The 23,576-nt window shown below is 45.9% G+C and overlaps 1 protein-coding gene across 7 annotated transcripts in view; it reads left to right on the top strand.

Annotated features, from left to right (window-relative positions):
* ZFAT (zinc finger and AT-hook domain containing) overlaps positions 1 to 23,576 on the top strand; it is a 159,522-nt gene that overhangs the window by 72,029 nt on the left and 63,917 nt on the right. For all 7 annotated transcript variants that reach the window (XM_081505132.1, XM_081505131.1, XM_081505135.1 and 4 more), the window contains 2 exons: positions 1,331 to 1,504; positions 13,668 to 13,756. In XM_081505132.1, the coding sequence (XP_081361258.1) occupies positions 1,331 to 1,504; positions 13,668 to 13,756 (263 nt within the window). The remainder of the gene's footprint in view (positions 1 to 1,330; positions 1,505 to 13,667; positions 13,757 to 23,576) is intronic.

Below are 23,576 nucleotides of genomic sequence, written 5' to 3'. Positions count from 1 at the left end.
TCAGGAGGAAGCCATGTCCACACCCCCTGCAGCTAGAATTCTCTTTACCTACTGCAAAAATGTGTCTGCCAGCCAGCTGAGACCAGTGATTTCATTTGTGCATGACTCAGTCGTAGTGAGCAGAGATGTGCAGTCTTCACAGCCTGCTGGGAGCTGTAGTTGAGCAAGTCACCACAATTCCTGGGCAGAAAGCGAGCTTCAGGAAAGCAGGAACCAACACGCTGGCCCGGTCATGGCGGTGACCGTGGTGGTCGCCCTGGCGCCCTGCGTGTGGTAGCGTTGAGGAGGTGCTGGGGTGCTGGACGAAGGAATGCCCCGAGGACAGCAGATCCTCTGATTCTGGCGGGCGGGGAAGACCTGGGTGGAGACCAAGCAGGAGGAGGAAGGCAGCCTGTGCCCCAGGGTGCTTGCCTGTACAGGGAGGCATGGGCCGCACACGGGCACTCAGGGCAGCTGATGGTCGGGGTGCTGTTAGAGACAGCGGGGCTGTGCTTCTCCCCCTGGGAAGGGACGTGGCCTTCCCAGCGAAGAGGCTCGGAGCCCTGCATCTGGGGGGCGGCCTTCCTGTGAATTGGGAACCGACAGTGTTGCAGTCAGGAAAACAGGACAGCTCCCCAGGGGGACGGATGAAGTATTTTCTACAGTCTGCGATCAAATGAACGGTTCAGTAAAGAGAGCAGGAACTGATGGACACGGCAGAAGGAGCTGAGACCAAAGCCAAGGTTGGGAGATACTTTTTTGTGGGTCCTGGTGGATAGTTGGGGAGCGGAGGAGGAATAGCCCAATGGTAAGAATGCCCCGGTAGTAGAGCCATCAGCCCCACAGCAGCAATGAGTGTCGTAAAGCTCTGCTTACCTTGTGAGCTGAAACACACTCTCACACGTGGTCCTGCACTCCCGGGCCTGGCGACTTTTGCCAAGGCCCTCGGTTAATGCTTGTCAGTTTAACTCAGTTCACTGGAATGAACGGCCTCTGCTCCACGTGCTCAGCGTCTGTGCCCTTGGAGATCCCAGACCGTGGGGAGGGGCTGTAAGGGACTCACTGTAAAGTGTGGTGGACGGTGCAGCAGTTGTGATGGGGGATTTGGGGGCACTGATTAGGAGGCGAGGAGGAATTCTGCTGCAGGCCCAGTAGGAAGGGGATCATAGTTGGAAGGAATAGCATGGGTCGGAGAGAGGCCTAGGGGAGCGTGCAGCGTGTGCACTGCTTTATTCACAGTGGACAAGGGGATGTGTGTGTGTAGACATGTATGCATACACATTCCTTCAGATACACACACACATATGTATATATGAGTACATATGTTTATCTGTTTTTTCTCTTCCGACAGGTGTGAAGCCCTTCAAGTGTTCCTTGTGTGAGTATGCAACTCGTAGCAAGAGCAACCTCAAGGCTCACATGAACCGTCACAGCACTGAGAAGACCCACCTGTGTGACATGTGTGGCAAGAAGTTCAAGTCCAAAGGGACGCTGAAAAGCCACAAGCTCCTTCACACCGCTGATGGTGAGTGAGTGCCTCCACAGCGAGCTTCTTCCCCTAGGAGTGTGGTTTGAGGAGGACCTTCCAAGTCCGGCCTACGCGTGGTTGTGCGTGGAGCAGGGAGGAACCAGGGTCTGGAATTTCTCTTCTGAAGGAGGTCAGAGTGACCTGCTTTCTCAGTGTCCTGGGCTCTGTGCTGACCACACCTGAGCTTGCTGGACACTTGCTGCACGTGTGTGTGTGTGAGTGTGTGTGTAAGCACGTGCATGCATTTGTGGGGGGTGGGTGTGGAGGGGACTCTGCCCCAGGGAATAAGGCATCCTCAGGAGACCTTGATCTGGAAGTTTCAGTCCTGTTCAACCCTCCCTCCCCACCCGAGCCTGATGACCTTGAGCAGCCATGACTAAACCTGGTGTGAGTCCCAGTCACCAGGAAAGTCATCTGGCAAGAAGCCAGAGAGACAGAGAGAGGCAGAATTGCACAGTTGTTTTAGGAAGACAGGCAGCTATACAGTAAAAGAGCTATCACATTTAAAATTCTCCTTTAAACCTCAATCGTATGAGGCTCTTCTCAATATTCCATGTAATGAGATTAATAAACTGTACCAATGAAATGTTATTTTAGCACAGTTACATACAAAAATCGGAGTCTGCTGTAAAAAGTGAAGTGGTTTCAATGGAGATTTTTTATTTTAGCACATAGAGGATGATCCTGCCGGTCTGTTCTGCCTTTAATTTGAGGTGGTTCTAGAGGGGTCTGTCGTGTGTGCTGTCAGTGAGCCCTAGGGGCTCGGGGAGAAGCCAAGTGCTTAGCCTGGAATCCGTCGGAACTTAAAATCAGGTTTGCCTCGAGCTGCACCAAAGCCAGAGCCCTGCTGCTATTCATTCAGACTCAAGCAGTGTGCTGTAAATTAATAAATCCATAATCAAAATAATTAAAAATACAATGACAGTAAAGCCGTCGTATCCTGAGTAATGGAAGCATTAAGTCATGTAATTATTCATGAATTCTCACACCTCCGCCAGCAATAAGCCTCACTGATGTTTCTTGACAGGGTAAGGAGATTATTCACTGAAGTCCCCAGTGATGCACCAGTTATGAGATGCGGCCGCCCCCAGGGCCGGGAGTTCTGGCATGTCCCTGGGCCATTGGGGTGGGGCCTGGGGGCCCAGGAGGGGCACCGTGGCCTCCGCCTGGCCCCAAGCTCTGGGCTCAGCACTAAAGGGCATTGAGACGATGGCACTCACGTCTGATCGGGCACCGTGGACAGGCCGTTGGGGTCTTGGGAGGATGGGATTGGCGTGAAGAGCCATGTCCCAGCCAGCATCCTCAGGACACTCAGCACGTCCCTCCTGTCTCCCCACCTGCTTCCCCAAGTTCTGTTGGCAGGGAGGGGAATTCAGATGGACAGAGATGTTTTTCTCATTTAATTGTTGTTTCTTTGGGTAAGCTAGGGAGCCTCATAAGCTCTTTGGCAACTTCTGAAACAGGCTTTGAATCCTCAGGGAAGTGTGCTCATATAGGGCCTGGCTACCTTAAATGAGGCTCCCAGCCTGTAGCCATAGGGTTCCCGCTTTACTTAGAAGCACACGTGCCTTTAGGGCTGGCCTGAAATGATTCGGTTTTGAGTGCAGTTGTTGTAGCAGTGATAATTCTGTAGGTTGTTCCACGAGAAGCTACAGTGGAGCAGACAGAGCTGGAGAGGCGTCAGTCTTGCCCGCTTCCACCTGGTAGAGTGACCTTGGTCCACTGACCTCTCTGTGCCTCGGTTTCCTCCTAGTGAAGTGGGGACAGTTGTGCCTCGTCTGTCTACTGGGGGTGAGGGTGAGCTGCAGGCGATGCCCCGCTCCTCTCCCGGGCCTTCTCCTTGCTGCTCCCCACTAAGTCTCCTTCCTGGTGCCTCCTCAGCTCTGATCTGTACACCGAGGACTCTTCTGTCTGCAGCTGCCCCCTCAGTGGTCCTGTCTGCTGCATGGCCTTACACCATTAAAAAAATAATAATAATGAAAAAATTTTGGCTGCGCTGGGTCTTCTTGACTACTCTGTTGCTGTTCGTGGGCTTTCTCTAATTGTACCAAGCAGGGGCTACTCTCCAGTTGCAACTCACAGGCTCTTGAGCTCGGGCTTAGTTGGTCCTTGACAGTTGGGATCTTCCTGAACCAGGGATCAAACCCATGTCCCTTGCACTGGCAGGCAGGTTCTTATCCATTGTACCACCAGGGAAGTCCTTGGGTCTCTTTTAATGAAGTAAAAAGGAATTGAGTAATTATCCTTTCCTTTACCTGCTTGCGAATCTAATTTTTCACGTGTATTGGCTTCTTTAAAGTGATCTAGCCTTGTTTATTCATTCCTGTTTCCCAAAGGAGCTCATTACTGTGCCTTAGAAGTGATAGGCAGGAATGGGTGAAGGTTTCAGTTAAAAAGATTTGCCAGTCAATATGTACAAAGAGACATATTGATCTATAAAGGGCCTAATTAAACCCTTTGCGTGTATGCCAACAGGTACAAGAATTTAATGCAGAAATCGTGCTGGTAACACGTCTCCCCACTTTTGACTTTAAAGAGGGTCTAGACACATGTTATGTGGTCTAGAGGTTTGTACATGATTCTGCCCACCTAGAACAGATGGGAAAGGTTCAGTTGTGCAGTGCCTTTATGTTATGTAATTAAACAAGAATTTTCTAATCATGAAATGAAAAGTTCTTTGAAGTTCAATGCTAATTCCTTTGGGTCCCCTTCTTCCCCCAATCCAACCTTCCCACTCACACTGGAGATGAAGAAGTTTCCTGGTAAAATTTGCAAAGAGGAATTACCCAAGCTTCAAACACTCTTGTGTGTGTAGTAATTGGACAAGTGGAGAGTTGAATATGGAAATGAGGTCTGAGCAGAGGAAGTACCACTTTTCCCCTTGCTTCTTCAATTTATAATAAGAGATCCCATGGCTCCACATTGAAATATTCTAGGAGATTTAAGTCCAGAGTTTTTTCAAGCTCCTCTTTCCTCTGAAAAACACAATCACTCTAGGGTAAAGTAGCCCCACTTATCCGTGTCCTCTTTACTTCAAAGAACATGCACTCTAGAACCAAGAAGTTAAAAGAAGATGGTACCTGAGCAGCCATTTGGGTAATCTTAGCAAGTCCACTAACTACGCTGCAGTGAGCCTGGTCTCTCCGAAGCGTCCTTCTCCCACTTTTCCTCCGACTTCCTCCTAGGGAGAAGGTCAAGGGTCACAGGTGGGAGTGGGGCAACACCATGAACACAGTGGGTTTTTTCTGTGACTTATCTTCACGGGCTGGGTCCTGGTGATGGGCAGGAGAGGGGAGGGCTGACTGCAGGATCCAGGACTCCCACTTCTCCGTGCACCCTGCCCGGGTCCACCTGAAGTTCTTTTTCTGAGGTTTTTATAAACCATAAGAGTAACTGAACTCATACTATAGAATGAATTGTTGAGTTGACTGAACAGTTAGCTTAGACTAACACACAGATTTAACTGTTGAGTTAGGCTTGGTTACCTACAGTCTCACCTGGGCGGAGGAGTCTCAGCTGCAAATAACTGGCGCAACATCTCGAATTTAATCCAGACCTGGTGCCACGTCCTTCCCTGGTCTTTTGTCACGCTCTGCCTTCTGTTTCTCTCCCTGTCTAATGCTGATCCATTCCTCCTGGTATCAGAACTGATGTACTAATTACAGAGAATCATCCATCCCTCGCTATGGGTGCTTCAAGTTTAGCTGCTAAAATGCAGAGACTTCTTAAACTGCCTTTTTATTGCTGTAGCTATTTCTGTTCTGAGTTGCCATTGCACAAATTACCGCAGATGCCAGAATTGGAAAGACGTTTTTTGCTTTGCAAAACGCCTGCTGCACAATGCCTGCCTGCACTGCCTCCTGCAGGGTGCATTTCTCACTTGAGGTGGCCGACCCGTGTGTGCCAGGCTGTGTGGAGAGGCGGAGCAGGTGAGGCCTTGGGCCCCCAGGGCAGTCCCGGGTCGGAACCACTTCCTGCCTGAGTGCCCTTGAGCAGGTGCCTCGTCATCCCTGTTTGTAACTTGGGGTCGATGATGTTTCCTACACGTGCGGGGACATTCATTTTCCATGGCTGCTGTAACAGACCACGACACATGTAGTGGCTTCAAACAACAGGTTTACTATGTGACAGCTCTGGAGGTCAGAAGTCTAAAATTGAGGTGTCAGCATGACTGCCTTTCTTCTGGAGACCCCCGGGGAGAATCTGTTCCTTTAAGCTCTCTGGCCTCTAGAGGCTGCCTGCATCCTTTGGTTTTCGAGCCCCTCCTTCATTTCACAGCCAGCACATAGCTCTCACTCCCTCTCTCCCTGTACTTCTGTCATCATGTCTCCTCTCTGAGTCTGACTCCACCCCCACCCCCCCATAAGGACCCTTGCAGTTTCATTGGGCCCACCTGTATAATCCAGGATCATCCCCTAACTCAAGGTTTTTAACTTGATCCCATCTGCAAAATCTCTTCTGCATATAAGGTGATGTTTACAGGCTCTGATCCACTTGCCAGTGCAGGAGACGCAGGTTTGATCCCTGAGTCAGGAAGATCCACTGGAGAAGGACATGGCAACCCACTCCAGTATTCTTGCCTGGGAAATCCCATGGATAGAGGAGCCTGGCAGGCTACAGTCCACGGGGTCGCAAAAGTGTCAGACAGAACTTAGCAACTAAGCAGCAATTTTGGGGGGAGGACATGATTGCCTTACCACAGTGGGGTTGTGGGGGAGGTTAACTGGGTCCCCACACATTGAATGTGTCAGCTCATTCTCAGTGCTGGGTATGTGTACCTGCTCTCTTAGTGATCAGTATTCCCATGTACCCAGCCGCCTCAGCACAGGGTGGGCTTCAACACAGGGTGCACCTCGACACAGGGTGCACCTTGACACAGGTTCAAATAGATATTTGTGGTGATTAATCTGTATCACCTGTATTATTTAGGAAAGATCAAATTCCTTTTCTCTCAAATATTCCTTCACTAGGAAGGCACAGTTAATATTTGAAGAGTATCAGTTTTGAAAAGGGTAAAGGCAGTTTTCTGAAAAATTTGCTTATGCAAAATACCACCTTTTTGAGTAAGACTGGATAAACAGTCATAGGAAGGCATTTTCGCTTTTATGCCTCCTGGTATTTTTACAGTTTATACAGATTTTTTTTCTCTAAGTATTTTAGTGCTTCTTCAAGTTTAAGGTACACATGAAGCTTGATTTGGCAGGAATTGTTTAACTTAGAAGATATTTCAAACATGCTGCCTTAAAGTGTGTTTTCCATCTCTGTCTTTGTGTTCTGATGGAATCCAAATGCCAGAAGACAAGGGGACAGTTTTATTTTCTTCTGACAGTTTAAGATTTTTCTGCCATTCCATTCGTCCCTGGTTTTATATAGAGCTCTATTTAAAGTAACTAAGCAGCTGGAGCCATCCTCGGGGAAACTCATCAAGCCAGATGAGGGTGTAGTAAGAAACAAAGGAAGACAGCAGGTGTGTGTTTCTTTTCTTTTTTTAAAGAATTTTTTCCAGTTTTATTGAAATACAGTTCACGTATAATGTTGTATTAGCTTAAGGTGTACAACATAATGGTTTCATATATGAATATATTATAAAGTGACTGTCACAGTAAGTTTATTTAACATCCATCACCTAGTTATTTGGGGGCAGTGTATGGTTTTCCTTTTTCCCTCTCATTATTACAACTTATGTTGTGGTGAACTTTTTCTTGCTTACAAACCTTTCCTTCTTTTGCATTAATTCCCTGGGACATATTTCCAGGAGCAGGAGGGCTGTTCCACTTTCTTCTTTCAATTGTGCACCGCACTGCCAGCTTACTTTTCAAAAATTATACCAGAAACATAACAGTGTTCCCGCTGAACTCATTTGTCTTTAGCATCGCATCTTATTAAACATGTTCAGTTTCTTAGTTCAGTGGATATCAAATATTATCATTTTATTATACTTTTTAGTGTTTTGATGACTCATGATATCAATCAGGTGACTTAGAGGAGGGGTCCCCAACCTCTGGGCCGGGGACTGGTACCTCCTGTCAGATCATTAGATTAGAAATTAGGTTAGCAATAAAGTGCACGATAGATGTAGTGTGCTTGAATCATTCCAAAACCATTCCCCCATCCCCAGTCCGTGGAAAAACTGTCTTCCACAGAATCAGTCCCTGGTGCCAAAAAGGTTGGGGACTGCTGAATCAGAGGATTTGATGGATTAAATGAGTAACGTGCATGAGGAATTTGTAATGTTGACTGGTTCCTAGCACTGTGTGTAAACTTCTTTGTGGTCATTGAACTTCTTTTGATTAATTAAATTGGATTTAATCCTTCCTTGAGTGCATTGTTTGTTCATGCCCTTTCTTCCATGTTTGCTTTGAGGAGTTTTGGTGTTTTTTATTCTTGCACTCATGGATTCATTCAACAGCTGTATTTACTGGGCCTCTTTTGGTTGCTGTTGACAGAAGTTCACTTGAGGTTACTGAAACAGAAAAGGGACATTTATTGTATCCTACAGAGACTGTCCCTTGGACTGCAAGGAGATGAAACCAGTCCATCCTAAAGGAAATCAGTCCTGAATATTCATTGGAAGGCCTGATGCTGAAGCTGAAACTCCAACACTTTGGCCACCTGATGCAAAGAACTGACTCATAGACCCTGATGCTGAGAAAGATTGAAGGCAAAAGGAGAAGGGGGTGACAGAGGATGAGATGGTTGGATGGCATCACTGACTGGATGGACATGAGTTTGAGCAAACTCCGGGAGTTGGTGATGGACAGTGAAACCTGGCGTGCTGCAGTCCATGGGGTCACAGAGAGTCGGACATGACTGAACAACTGAACTGAACTGCAGACTTAGACACGTGTGTGTGTGTGTGTGTGTGTATGTGTGTGTGTGTGTTTAGTTTTTTTTTGATATGGGCCATTCTACAGCCTTTATTGAATTTTTTACAGTACTGCTTCTGTTTTACGGTTTGGTTTTGGGGCACATGTGGTTTTAGCTCCCTGGCTGGGGGTCGAACCCCCACCCCTGCTTTGGAAGGCGAGGTCCTAGCTGCTGGCCCATCGGGAAGTCCTGGGCCCTGGTGTCTGGGTTTCCCTTCCTCAGGACTGTTCTGCCTCCTCTTCCTTCCGTCTTAGCTTGTGTGTGGCTTCCCCACAGAGGCCTTCCCTGACGGCCCAGCCCTGCCCTGGCCCCCCTCGTCCTCTGCCCTGGCCCCCTGTGCACTCCCTCCGCCACCCACCGTGACTGGTCCATGCCGGCCGTGAGCCCCAGGGGGGCACAGGCCTGGTCTCGCACCTCCCCGTGGCCCCTCGGGGAGAGCTCGTGGGGTGGAGGCCTTCGTCCCTCAACCTTCGCTCCTCTCGGCCTCCTTGTCCTGATGGTCTCTCTCTGTCTGCCTTTGCAGTTGGTTTGTTCACTTGTTTCATCCACAGAGTGGACATCTAATGACCGACAGCTCCTGAGTTACATGCTTCAGATCCCCATAGTTCAGGTTCCTGGCTCCGTCGGGTCACTGTCCACTATGGTCCCATCATCTGCAGCTGCGGGTGGAGGGATGGTGGGCATGGGGAGGCTGGGGGGTGGAGGGTGGGGGGATGGCGGGTGTGGGGAGGGGGGTGGGGGATAGAGAGTGTGGGGAAGGGGTGGGGGATGGAGAGTGTGGGGAGGGGGGTGAGGGGAGGGGGTGGGGGATGGAGAGTGTGGGGAGGGGGGTGAGGGGAGGGGGTGGGGGATGGAGAGTGTGGGGAGGGGGTGGGCGCGTGGCTAAGCAGACTCCTGCTGGGACACTCCTGTCATCGGAGCTGCCAGCACAAGGGCATGGGGTGAGATGTCCTCTCTCCTGTCCCTGAAGTACAGCCACCCTGCGAGGGCACCGCAGGGACCAGGGGCCAGCCCGAGCCGACTCCCTGAGCCCCCCTCCCTCACCCCCCCAGGTAATTAGGCATTTTGGATATAGCAACAGATAATGCCAGCAGCAACCAGAGAGAAAACACAGACTCCCTACCATCATGACACTAAATGAGAAACAAGATAAATCAATAAAACGGGGGACATATTACACTGAGTTATTAAGATACCTCAAATATTGAGAAATGCAAATATGAATATGAAGTGGTCCAGTTTCAATGTGAAAATGTTACAAAATGAGGGATGTCAAAAATGCATCAGTGAGAGGAGTCTTTTCTTTTCCCTTTCCAATGTAGGTCACATTGTGTTCATTTTTTTTTAACTTTTTATTTTACATTGGAGTATAGTTGATTAACAATGTTATGTTAGTTTCCAGTGTACAGTAAAGTGACTCAATTATACATATATACGTATCTATCCTTTTTCAAATTCTTTCCCCATTTAGGTTATTATATAATACTGAGCAGAGTTCCCTGTGCTATACAGTAGGTCCTTGTTGGTTATCCATTTTAAATATAGCAGTGTGTACGTAGATTCTTGTGTAGCTGTGATCCAGGGCTTTGGGGTGCACGTCCAGCCTCTACCACCAGCTGCTTCACAACCTGACAGGTTGCTCAGCTTCTTGTTCCTGGTTCCTCTTTCGTAAGAGGGGTGTCCTGCCTGGCTCTCCAGGCTCTGGGAGAGCTCGGTGAGATCAGACAGGCCAAGTCCTGGCATAGCTATTGACGGCCAGCAGCTCAGTACGCAGAGCTTGCCAGGCATGTTGTGTAAAACATGAATGAAGTTTTTTTTAAAAAAACCCACCTCATTTTTCCTTTGTCATCGTTTCTTTCTCTTCTCGGGGTGCTCTGGGACTCATACTGACACAGCCATTTGCTGTGCATCGCCCAGCCCTTTGAGGTCACTCTAACCTCAAGTAAATTCTGCGTTTCTAGCCGGGTCTCCCTGTGATACTCAGGAGTATCTTGATGGAAAGCAATCTGATAGTCTCAAATCATTGCTTTTTTGTGTTTAGTCGTATGTCTATATTGCATTATTTTAATTAGGCAGCAAAAGATTCTGTCCAGTGCTCTCCCAGCCCTGTTTGGTGGGGGCGTCAGCAGTTGCTGGAAACATTTGTCATATTTATTGCCAGAACTCTGTGCCTCGTAAGGGATGCTCTTAGGAGCTGCCTTCTCTCCTTGTCTCTTGCCGAGTCCCAGGAATATATCCATAAAAGGCTGACTCTGGCTCTCCAACGAGGAGATTCCATTTATTCGTTTCAGGCACTAATCATTTTTAGCACTTTATCTCTTACTCTTTGATCCAGATGTATTGGTAATAAGTGAAAATATTTATCAACATGGAGAGTGGTTTTATCACCTTTCCTCCCCACGCTGTGCTGGTGGGGAACCCAGACACCATTCTGCTCAGGCTACCTGGCACAATAATGATTTTCTGGGTGAGTCACATGCCAGTGGGGAAGTATGGTTGTCTGATTTTAGGTAGGAGATGTGCAGCAATGGATGGCCTTCTGTTGAAAAAAGATGATACTGTGTTCAAGAGAAGGTGTTAATTGCTGTCTTGTTATTATTCAGTTGCTAAGTCATATCTAACTCTTTGCCACCCCTTGGACTGCAGCACGCCAGGTTCCTTGTCTTTCACCGTCTCCTGGAGTTTGCTCAAACTCATGTCCATTGAGTTGGTGATGCCATCCAACCATCTCATCCTCTGTTGTCCCCTTCTCTTCCTGCCTTCATTCTTTCCCAGCATCAGTCTTTTCCAATGAGTCAGCTCTTTGCATCAGGTGGCCAAAGTGTTGGAGCTTCAGCTTCAGCATCAGTCCTTCCCATGAATATTCAGGGGTGATTTCCTTTAGAATTGATAGACCTTTGTCTCTGCTTTTTAATATGCTGTCTAAGTTTGTCATAGCTTTTCTTCTAAGGAAATTGCTCTCCAATTATGACTGATTTGCCTTAAGCATGAGAAGGTTTTCCTCACACTTTGAACTTGCAAAATTAGCAGAATCTGGAGCGTGGGGGTCATTCATCTGGAGCGACAGGTACAGTTGCAGCAGTCACATGTTTATGATACTCTTTTCCTTCTGGCTGCTCCTATTGAAAGTACTATTCATGTGAGTTGTCCAGAATTTCCTTTTTGTTTCTTGCCCAGCTCAGTTTGGTAAAATGCACAGGGTAGTTTCAGTGTGTGCCATGCATTCAGGCGCTGGGAGTGCCAGAATGAGTAAGACACGGTTCCTGCCTGTGGGTGGCTGATGGCAGATGGTGACGATGCCGCAGAGCCGGGGCATGGACAGAATGTGTGGAGCGCTGGCTCCTCGCCTGCTTGTGCCAGAGACATTGATCAGCTTGAGTTTTGTGTTAAAGGGAAGAATGACCAGATGCCAAGAGGCAGTGCATCCCAGGCATGGAAAGTGTTAGCAGAGGCTCAGGGGTTTTAGACGGCAAAGGCAAAACAGGAAGTCAGAGAGAGGAGTTGGGAGGGGAGAGTCAGTTCTGGTTCTGGGGACCTTCTGTGCCTGGGCCCTGGAACCTCAGCTTTGACCCATCATTGGAGTCGTTGGGGGGCTCGGCAGGAAGGGCTATAGGCGAGTTTCTGTGTTAGATCGGAATGGAGGATGGGGCTTCAGGATGGATGGATGGATGGATGGTGGATGGGGGGAGTGGGTGGGTAATGGATTGGGGGGGTTACCTGAAGACAAGGAAACTGGTTCAGAAGGCTTTTACCACTGCCCAGAAAACAAATGAGTGGGGTCTAAAACCAGTGTGGAGGTTTTAGAAACAAAGGGAAGTAGAAACATGTTAGGAGTTGAAATCAGGTGCTGAAAAAATGAGGTGAGTGAAGCTGGGGTCGTGGTGACGTTGAGGCAGGCTACCAGGTCTCTAACTTGGGTGATGAGGTGAGTGATCACCTAGGAAGGTCGGAAGTGGAACCCATTTGATGGGTGAGACAGTGAGTCCGGATTAGAAGGAGTGTGAGTAGAAGATAGATTTTGATATCAAAGGTTTACAAAAGAAGAAGGACGGGAGTGTGGCTGGGGCACTCTGTGTAAAAAGTGTAGATGGGAGACAGTGTCTCCAGCATGCGGAGAGTTAACAGAGAGGCACGGAGGGGCAGGAGTGGCATAGAGTCAGGTACAGAGCGTTTCCTAAGCACGGCCCATCGGCAGAGCCACATGCAGCGGAATCTGTGAAAAATAAGGGCTGATTTCTGCCTTTGGCTTGGTTGGTTGGCATCGTTGGTCCACTGGTCACCTTGGTGAGACAGGTTTTGGGGTGAGCTGGTGCCATCTTCCGGGGGTGGGTTCAAGAGCGAGTAGGAAGGAAGTGTGGAGGCTGCAGAGGGGGACAGCTTTTTCAGCCAGCTTGTTGCGGAAGGAGAGGTAGGAGCGTCCCCAGAAGGGGCTGGTGTCCCAGTGGTGCCTCGTGCAGTGATTGTGGTCCTTGTCTCCAAGTAAAGCTCAGCAGCCATTAGGAGTTCATGACGAACAATGCTGCCATGAGAAGTAGGTCACCTTTATATTTGGTTGCACGTTGCTGTTTTTGCAAGTTGTTTTATTTTTCCTCATCGGGTGGTAAAAAATGTAGCCTGCTGCATGTATCTGTCAATTTAACACGTGGGCTTGTTTATCGCATTGCGGAATGTTTACAAATTGCTGAAACATTAATCCTCTCAAAAGGCCAGTATTTCACATTGCTATGTTGTTTTCTCTCTAGCACCCCCTCAAATCTGCCTTTTACACGCCTACCGGAGTTGTTGTTCAGTCGCTCAGTAGTGTCTGACTCTTTGAGACCCCCATAGACTGTAGCCCGCCAGGCTCCTCTGTCCATGAATTTTCCCAGCAAGAATAATGGAGTGGGTTTCCTTCTCCAGGGGATCTTCCTGACCCAGGGATCGATTCCGCATCTCCTGCGTCTCCTGCATGATGAGCAGGCAGATTCTTTACCACTGAGCCACTTGGGAAGCTCCCTGCTGGAGCTGGGATTTCTCAAACACAGATCTCTTCTCAGGCTGAAGGGCATTGTGCAGCTCCTCCCGGCTCTTGGGGTGGGGTCTGGGCTCCTAGGGAGACCCTGAGGCCCCTCGCGTCTGACTCCCGATTCTCCCCCGGATGAGACCGAGACTGCTGCCTTGTACTTCCCTGCCGGCTCCCCCTGAGGTCCTGGGTCCCCCACCCCCCGATGGCCCGGGGTGTCCCAGGGCCCTCATTCCCGCCCCAGGCACACACAGGGCCTGACCCCGCTCACCTCCTTCTCCTTCTCTTCAGGGAAGCAGTTCAAGTGCACTGTGTGTGACTACACGGCCGCCCAGAAGCCACAGCTGCTACGGCACATGGAACAGCACGCCTCCTTCAAGGTAAGGGCGCCCGGCCGGTGGAGCGGACCTCCAGGTGGGAAGTGCACCACTTCTCAAAATAAAGACGGGGAGGGCCTCCTTCCCCCCCTCTTCCGGGCTGAGCCGGTGTACGTGGGGTCAGTCACAGGACTGCAGGCCCACTCCTCGTGCACGTGTAGTGCTTCTCTGTACTTTGGGAACCCAGTCCAGCAAGAGTGTACGAGGACGCAGACTGGAGACAAGGCGCACTCTTGCTGAAGTAAGATGTATAGAACAGGCTTCTGGACTTGGTGGGATTAGGAGAGGGTGGCATGATTTGACAAAATAGCGTTGAAATGTATACATTACCATATGTAAAGTAGATAGCCAGTGCGAGTTTGATGTATGACAGGATGAAGGGCATCCAAAGCCAGTGCTCTGTGACAACCTGGAGGGACCATCGCAATAGTGTAATTATCCTCCATTTAAAATAAATAAATAGATTTAAAAATGTGTGTACCTTAGAAAAACCTGGCGTGATTTAGAGCAAAGAGTATTTGTTTAAGGACAAGTGTGTGCACTGTCAGATCCTGGATTGCCCCGACATGGCAGGTGTGATGATGCTGGGCTGGCAGGCGCTGGTGAGAGAGCTGGAGACACGCTCACATGTCTGGCACGGCACCAGCCTGCAACAGGGGCTCTGGAGACCCTAGCTCTCCTGATCTCTGCTTATTCTCTTAGTACATCCAGTTGATGTTTCTTCCATGTAGATGGTAATACCCCTGGACCACGGCTTGTGGCTGTTACTGGCAGCAAGAGCTCTGGTCCCGTGAATTTGTTTTATAAAATGTACTGCTCAGCACTTGGCAACTTGACCCTTAAAACCAATGCTGCTACTGCTGGCGTGCACATATGGAGATGGGAACACGGTGCTCCGAGATGTTTGTTGAAATCATGTCCACCGCTAAGTCCCGGTAGAACGTGGAAGGGACCGTGGGCGACCACACTTGGAGGCTGCATTTATTGAGCATCTCCTGTGTGCCCGAGTCATGCCAGGAACTTCACCCTCCTCACTCTGATTCCACACAGTAAACGTCATTGCCCAGATTTAACACCTGAACATCCTGCATCTCAGACAAGTGACCCTCACGAGTCTTGACTCTATGCCCAGATCCACAGACTTCAGTCACTGTTACAATCATGGCCAGCCTGTGTCATCACCTCTTCCAAGGTGATGCTCCCTGTCGACTAGCTCATCTGATGCTCAGAACAGCCTTGGGGTGAAGTCACAGGAAGCCCACGATCCCTCCTCTTTTCATTAAGAAGTCAGGTGTCTCAGGGTGGGATGAGGGCTCTAGTGGTTTAACTGTCCAGGAGGTGAGGGAGCCAGAACTGGGGCTTGGCCTCGGGGTCCCAGGCCTCGGCGTCTCTCACCAGATCTCAGCCCCTCGCCGTCGGCAGAGAGGGGGCAGTTGGGGCATCTGAGGCTGCCATGCCTGTCGATTCTGTAGCTGCTTTAGCATCTGCCCTGAACACAGGCTTCTTAGGTGGGACCCACATGTCACCCAGCAGGAGTGCAAAATGTCTCAATCGGGATGCTCTGTGTTTGCGTACATTGTACATAATGAAAGTTCAGGGCTTTATGTCTATTCTGCATCTCTTAGATGTGTTTCTTTGAGGAGGGACTCCAGATTTCCCTAGACTGGTGCAGTGACAGGACTTGGGGATGAACGTCAGGGCAACTTTCACTTCACAGACGAGCGACGTAGACCCAGGGAGGCTGATTTCTGTCCTCACTGTTCCAGAGTTGGAGCTAGACTTCTAATCCTTTCCATGGTCTCAGTGTGGAGCATCTTCCTTTCCTAACCAGACTTGGCTGAAAGGCTCTCTGCCTTGAAATCCTTGTGGATTTGTTCCTCAGAGTTTTACATCTCTGGTTTGTGTGCAGAAGAAGTGCATTTGGGGGTGGTTTAATTGAAGGTGTGTGTGGTCTCCATCACACAGCTGCACTGGGGGTCTTTGGGAGCCCCACTAAGCTGGACCCCAAATCATGGCCGGTTTCCCGTGGGCTCCCTGTGGATGTAGGTATAATCCCCGGCTGAGTGGTGCCCCTGCTGGGGATGAGGTTCAGTCTGAGTGAGAACCAGTGAGTCAGTCCTGGGCTCCTCCCTTCCTCCAGGTCTGAGTGCTCTTCTTATACGCACGTGTGTAAGTCATGCTTCTCAATTGCCTGGGGCCGGCGAGGCAAAATGAAGCTGATGCCTGCCAGCCGCCCTCATCCCAGCAGTAATTGTCCTTTTCCTTTCCTCTCGGTCCATTAGTTTTCCATTACATTGTTACAAATTACCTCCACCTTCGTAACTTAAACAGCACAAGTTCATTGTCTTAGGGTCTCGGTGGTTCAGAATTCCAACATGGGCCACACTGGGCCAGAGTCCATGTGACGTGCTCTTCCTTCCTTGCTCTCTGGCTCCTGCAGGCTGTCCGAAGGCTCGTGGCACCTTCGTCTGTCTTCAAAGCCAGTGGACACCCTCATCATTCTCCTCTGATTCTCTTCTTCCGCCCTCTTCCAGCTCATGTGGACTCTTGTGACTACAGTGCATGCATTTAGATAACCCAGGACAATATTATCTTAAAGTCAGAGGATCAGTAACCTTAGTTCTACCTGGAGTCTTAATTCCTTTTTGCCTTATACATGAGGTTCCAGAGGTTAGGACATGGTCATCTTTGTGCTTAGTCACTCAGTCGTGTCTGACTCTTGGGACCCCATGGACTATAGCTTGCCAGGCTCCTCTGTCCATGGCATTCTCCAGGCAAGAATACTGGAGTGGGTAGCCATTCCCTTCTCCAGAGGATCTCCCCAACCCAGGGATCAACCCGGGTCTCCTGCCTTGCAAGCAAGTTATCTTCAGGGAGGATGTTATTCTGCCCCTCTCACATCTACTCTGTGGTAGAAAATTTTCATGCATGCCAATAAAACATAGCATGCATCTCCCGCACTTCCTTTTCCTACCCTCAGTAAGCATGTTGAAGAAGTCAAGCCTCGGTGTTTTCCCATCCCAAGATGAGACTTCCAGTCTTGGGGCAGCACTGCTCATCCGTTGCAGTGGGCTGGCTAGAGGAAACCAGTTTGCCTCTCTACAGCTGGATGTGTGATTTTCAATGTATAATTTGTGTCAGGAAACACAGTAATAAGGGCAGATTCCTATATCACCTTAAAAATTACATGATGTAATTTATGTATTTTTTAAGAATGAAATTAAAATGTGTCCACTAAATAAGGTTTGGAAAATGCTTTCTGATCCTTTTCCCTGGAGGAATCTTTGGTGATATTTTTAGACACGATTGAGGTCACACCGTAAATAAGCATTTTATTTTTTTGGTGGGGATTAACATGTCAGCATTATCAGTGATAAAGCTCTATTGGAGAATGTGGCTTAGATGAGTGGCCAGATGGTCTGCTGAGAATACCCCACTCCTCAGTTTGGGTAATCTCAACAGCTAGAGGCTAGACGGGCACCTACATGCTTTAGGCAGTATACATATTGCCTTGCCTTTTTAATTAAATTTTTTTTTTTTTTATATTTCGCTGTGTTGGTTCTTCATGGGCTTTCTCTAGTTGTGGTATGCGAGCTTCTCATTGGGGTAGCTTCTCTTGTTGTGGAGACAGGCTCTGTAGCTCGGGCTGCATAGTTGTGGCACGTGGGCTTAGTTGCCCTGCAAGATGTGGAATCTTAATGGAGGATCAGGGATCAAACCCGTGTTTCCTTTATTGGCAGGTGGATACCTAACCACTGTACCACTGGTCCAGTATTACATTTTTTTTTTTTTTGATGTTTGCTAATCACTTTCATTTTATTTTTTTTATTTTTTTTTGTTGCAATCTTTTATTTTTATTTTTATTTATTTATTTTTTTAAATAAATTTATTTATTTTAGTTGGGGCCTAATTACTTTACAATATTGTAATAGTTTTTGCCATACATTGACATGAATCAGCCATGGATTTACATGTGTTCCCCTTCCTGGACCCCCCACCCACCTCCCTCCCCATCCCATCCCTCTGGGTCATCCCATTGCCCCGGCCCTGAGCCCTTGTCTCATGCATCGAACATGGAATGGTGTTCTGTTTCACATATGATAATATACATGTTTCAATGCTATTCTCCCAGAACGTCCCACCCTCACCTTCTCCCTCAGAGTCCATAAAATTGTTCTGTGCATCTGTGTCTCTTATTCTGTCTTGCATATAGGGTTATCATTACCATCTTTCAAATTCCATATATATGCATTAGTATACTGTATTGTTGTTTTTCTTTCTGGCTTACTTCACTCTGTATAATGGGCTCCAGTTTCATCCATCTCAGTAGAACCGATTCAAATGTATTTTTTTTAATGGCTGAGTAATATTCCATTGTGTATATGTACCACAGCTTCCTTATCCATTCGTCTGCTGATGGACATCTAGGTTGCTTCCATGTCCTGGCTATTGTAAACAGTGCTGCAATGAACATTGGGGTACACACGTCTCTTTCAATTCTGGTTTCCTCGGTGTATATGCCCAGCAGTGGGATTGCTGGGTCATATGGCAGTTCTATTCCCAGTTTTTTAAGGAATCTCCACACTGTTCTCCATAGTGGCTGTACTAGTTTGCATTCCCACCAACAGTGTTAAGAGGGTTCCCTTTTCTCCACACCCTCTCCAGCATTTATTGCTTGTAGACTTTTGGATAGCAGCCATTCTGACTGGTGTGAAATGATACCTCATTGTGGTTTTGATTTGCATTTCTCTAATAATGAGTGATGTTGAGCATCTTTTCATGTGTTTGTTAGTCATCTGTATGTCTTCTTTGGAGAAATGTCTGTTTAGTTCTTTGGCCCATTTTTTGATTGGGTCGTTTATTTTTCTGGAATTCAGCTGCAGAAGTTGCTTGTATATTTTTGAGATTAATTGTTTGTCTGTTGCTTCATTTGCTATTATTTTCTCCCATTCTGAAGGCTGTCTTTTCACCTTGCTTATAGTTTCCTTTGTTGTGCAAAAGCTTTTAATTTTAATTAGGTCCCATTTGTTTATTTTTGCTTTTATTTCCAGTATTCTGGGAGGTGGGTCATGGAGGATCCTGCTGTGATTTATGTCGGAGAGTGTTTTGCCTATGTTTTCCTCTAGGAGTTTTATAGTTTCTGGTCTTACGTTTAGATCTTTAATCCATTTTGAGTTTATTTTTGTGTACGGTGTTAGGAAGTGTTCTAGTTTCATTCTTTTACAAGTGGTTGACCAGTTTTCCCAGCACCACTTGTTAAAGAGATTGTCTTTTCTCCATTGTATATTCTTGCCTCCTTTGTCGAAGATAAGGTGTCCATATGTGCGTGGGTTTATCTCTGGGCTTTCTATTTTGTTCCATTGATCTATATTTCCATCTTTGTGCCAGTACCACACTGTCTTGATGACTGTGGCTTTGTAGTAGAGCCTGAAGTCAGGCAGGTTGATTCCTCCAGTTCCATTCTTCTTCCTCAAGATTGCTTTGGCTATTTGAGGTTTCTTATATTTCCATACAAATTGTGAGATGATTTGTTCTAGTTCTGTGAAAAATACCATTGGTAGCTTGATAGGGATTGCATTGAATCTATAGATTGCTTTGGGTAGTATACTCATTTTCACTATATTAATTCTTCCAATCCATGAACACGGTATATTTCTCCATCTGTTTGTGTCCTCTTTGATTTCTTTCATCAGTGTTTTATAGTTTTCTATATATAAGTTTTTTGTTTCTTTAGGTAGATATATTCCTAAGTATTTTATTCTTTTTGTTGCAATGGTGAATGGTATTGTTTCCTTAATTTCTCTTTCTGTTTTCTCATTATTGGAGTATAGGAATGCAAGGGATTTCTGTGTGTTAATTTTATATCCTGCAACTTTACTATATTCATTGATCAACTCTAGTAATTTTCTAGTAGAGTCTTTAGGGTTTTCTATGTAGAGGATCATGTCATCTGCAAACAGTGAGAGTTTTACTTCTTCTTTTCCTATCTGTATTCCTTTTATTTCTTTTTCAGCTCTGATTGCTGTGGCCAAAACTTCCAAAACTATGTTGAATAGTAGTGGTGAAAGTGGGCATCCTTGCCTTGTTCCTGACTTTAGGGGAAATGCTTTCAATATTTCACCATTGAGGATAATGTTTGCTGTGGGTTTGTCATATATAGCTTTTATTATGTTGAGATATGTTCCTTCTATTCCTGCTTTCTGGAGGGTTTTTATCATAAATGGATGCTGAATTTTGTCAAAGGCTTTTTCTGCATCTATTGAGATAACCATATGGTTTTTTTCTTTCAATTTGTTAATGTGGTGTATTACATTGATTGATTTGCGGATGTTAAAAAAACCTTGCATTCCTGGGATAAAGCCCACTTGGTCATGATGTATGATCTTTTTAATATGATGTTGGATTCTGTTTGCTAGAATTTTATTGAGGATTTTTGCATCTATGTTCATCAGTGATATTGGCCTGTAGTTTTCCTTTTTTGTGACATCTTTGTCTGGTTTTGGAATTAGGGTGATGGTGGCCTCATAGAATGAGTTTGGAAGTTTACCATCTTCTGCAATTTTCTGGAAGAGTTTGAGTAGGATAGGTGTTAGCTCTTCTCTAAATTTTTGGTAGAATTCCATTGTGAAGCCGTCTGGTCCTGGGCTTTTGTTTGCTGGAAGATTTCTGATTACAGTTTCGATTTCCGTGCTTGTGATGGGTCTGTTAAGATCTTCTATTTCTTCCTGGTTCAGTTTTGGAAAGTTATACTTTTCTAAGAATTTGTCCATTTCTTCTAAGTTGTCCATTTTATTGGCATATAGCTGTTGGTAGTAGTCTCTTATGATCCTTTGTATTTCTGTGGAGTCTGTTGTGATCTCTCCATTTTCATTTCTAATTTTGTTGATCTGATTCTTCTCCCTTTGTTTCTTGATGAGTCTGGCTAATGGCTTGTCAATTTTGTTTATCTTCTCGAAAAACCAGCTTTTAGTTTTGTTGATTTTTGCTATGGTCTCTTTTGTTTCTTTTGCATTTATTTCTGCCCTAATTTTTAAGATTTCTTTCCTTCTACTGACCCTGGGGTTTTTCATTTCTTCCTTCTCTAGTTGCTTTAGGTGTAGAGTTAGTTGATTTATTTGATTTTTTTCTTGTTTCTTGAGGTACGCCTGTATTGCTATGAACCTTCCCCTTAGTATTGCTTTTACAGTGTCCCATAGGTTTGGGGTTGTTGTGTTTTCATTTTCATTCGTTTCTATGCATAATTTGATTTCTTTTTTGATTTCTTCTGTGATTTGTTGGTTATTCAGAAGCGTGTTGTTTAGCCTCCATATGTTGGAATTTTTAATAGTTTGTTTCCTGTAATTGAGGTCTAATCTTACTGCATTGTGGTCAGAGAAGATGGCTGGGATGATTTCAATTTTTTTGAATTTACCAAGGCTAGATTTATGGCCCAGGATGTGATCTATCCTGGAGAAAGTTCCATGTGCACTTGAGAAAAAGGTAAAATTGATTGTTTTGGGGTGGAAAGTCCTGTAAATATCAATTAAATCTAATTTGTCTGTTGTATCATTTAAAGTTTGTGTTTCCTTGTTAATTTTCTGTTTAGTTGATCTATCCATATGCGTGAGTGGAGTATTAAAGTCTCCCACTATTATTGTGTTATTGTTAATTTCCCCTTTCATACTTGTTAGTATTTGCCTTATATATTGTGGTGCTCCTATGTTGGGTGCATATATATTTATGATTGTTACGACTTCTTCTTGGATTGATCCTTTGATCTTTATGTAGTGTCCTTCTCTGTCCCTTTTCACATCCTTTATTTTAAAGTCTATTTTATCTGAAATGAGTATTGCGACTCCTGCTTTCTTTTGGTCTCCGTTTGCATGAAATATGTTTTTCTATCCCTTCACTTTCAGCCTGTGTGTGTCCCTAGTTTTGAGGTGGGTCTCTTGTAGACAGCATATATAAGGGTCTTGTTTTTGTATCCATTCAGCAGGCCTTTGTCTTTTGGTTGGGGCATTCAACCCATTTACATTTAAGGTAATTATTGATAAGTATGATCCCGTTGCCATTTACTTTGTTGTTTTGAGTTCGTGTTGAAACATCCTTTCTGTGTTTCCTGTTTAGAGAAGATCTTTAGCATTTGTTGGAGAGCTGGTTTGGTGGTACTGAATTCCCTCAGCTCTTGCTTGTCTGTAAAGCTTTTGAATTCTCCTTCATATCTGAATGAGATCCTTGCTGGGTACAGTAATCTGGGTTGTAGATTATTCTCTTTCATTACTTTAAGTATGTCCTGCCATTCCCTTCTAGCCTGAAGGGTTTCTATTGAAAGATCAGCTGTTATCCTTATGGGGATCCCCTTGTGTGTTATTTGTTGTTTTTCCCTTGCTGCTTTTATTTATTTATTTTTTTTTATTTTTTTTAATAAATTTATTTATTTTAGTTGGGGGCTAATTACTTTACAATATTGTAATAGTTTTTGCCATACACTGACAAGAATCAGCCATGGGTTTACATGTGTTCCCCTTCCCGGACCCCCCACCCACCTCCCTCCCCCTCTCATCCTTCTGGATCATCCCATTGCCCCGGCCCTGAGCCCTTGTCACATGCATCGAACATGGAATGGTGCTCTGTTTCACATATGACAATACACATGTCTCAATGCCATTCTCCCAGAACGTCCCACCCTCACCTTCTCCCTCAGAGTCCATAAAATTGTTCCATGCATTTGTGTCTCTTATTCTGTCTCGCATATAGGGTTATCGTTACCATCTTTCAGATTCCATATATATGCATTAGTATACTGTATTGTTGTTTTTCTTTCTGGCTTACTTCACTCTGTATAATGGGCTCCAGTTTCATCCATCTCAGTAGAACCGGTTCAAATGTATTTTTTTTAATGGCTGAGTAATATTCCATTGTGTATATGTACCACAGCTTCCTTATCCATTCATCTGCTGATGGACATCTAGGTTGCTTCCATGTCCTGGCTATTGTAAACAGTGCTGCGATGAACATTGGGGTACACGCGTCTCTTTCAATTCTGGTTTCCTCGGTGTATATGCCCAGCAGTGGGATTGCTGGGTCATATGGCAGTTCTATTCCCAGTTTTTTAAGGAATCTCCACACTCTTCTCCATAGTGGCTGTACTAGTTTGCATTCCCACCAACAGTGTAAGAGGGTTCCCTTTTCTCCACACCCTCTCCAGCATTTATTGCTTGTAGACTTTTGGATAGCAGCCATTCTGACTGGTGTGAAATGATACCTCATTGTGGTTTTGATTTGCATTTCTCTAATAATGAGTGATGTTGAGCATCTTTTCATGTGTTTGTTAGCCATCTGTATGTCTTCTTTGGAGAAATGTCTGTTTAGTTCTTTGGCCCATTTTTTGATTGGGTCGTTTATTTTTCGGGAATTCAGCTGCAGAAGTTGCTTGTATATTTTTGAGATTAATTGTTTGTCTGTTGCTTCATTTGCTATTATTTTCTCCCATTCTGAAGGCTGTCTTTTCACCTTGTTTATAGTTTCCTTTGTTGTGCAAAAGCTTTTAATTTTAATATAGTGAAAATGAGTATTCTACCCAAAGCAATCTACAGATTCAATGCAATCCCTATCAAGCTACCAATGGTATTTTTCACAGAACTAGAACAAATCATCTCACAATTTGTATGGAAATATAAGAAACCTCGAATAGCCAAAGCAATCTTGAGGAAGAAGAATGGAACTGGAGGAATCAACCTGCCTGACTTCAGGCTCTACTACAAAGCCACAGTCATCAAGACAGTATGGTACTGGCACAAAGATAGAAATATAGATCAATGGAACAAAATAGAAAGCCCAGAGA

The sequence above is a fragment of the Giraffa tippelskirchi genome, chromosome 6 (assembly GCF_054371585.1).
Source record: "Giraffa tippelskirchi isolate mGirTip1 chromosome 6, T2T-mGirTip1v1.2.pri, whole genome shotgun sequence".
NCBI lineage: Eukaryota > Metazoa > Chordata > Mammalia > Artiodactyla > Giraffidae > Giraffa > Giraffa tippelskirchi.
The sequence above is the reverse complement of the archived record's forward strand: the minus strand, read 5'-3'. Positions and strand labels throughout refer to the sequence as shown.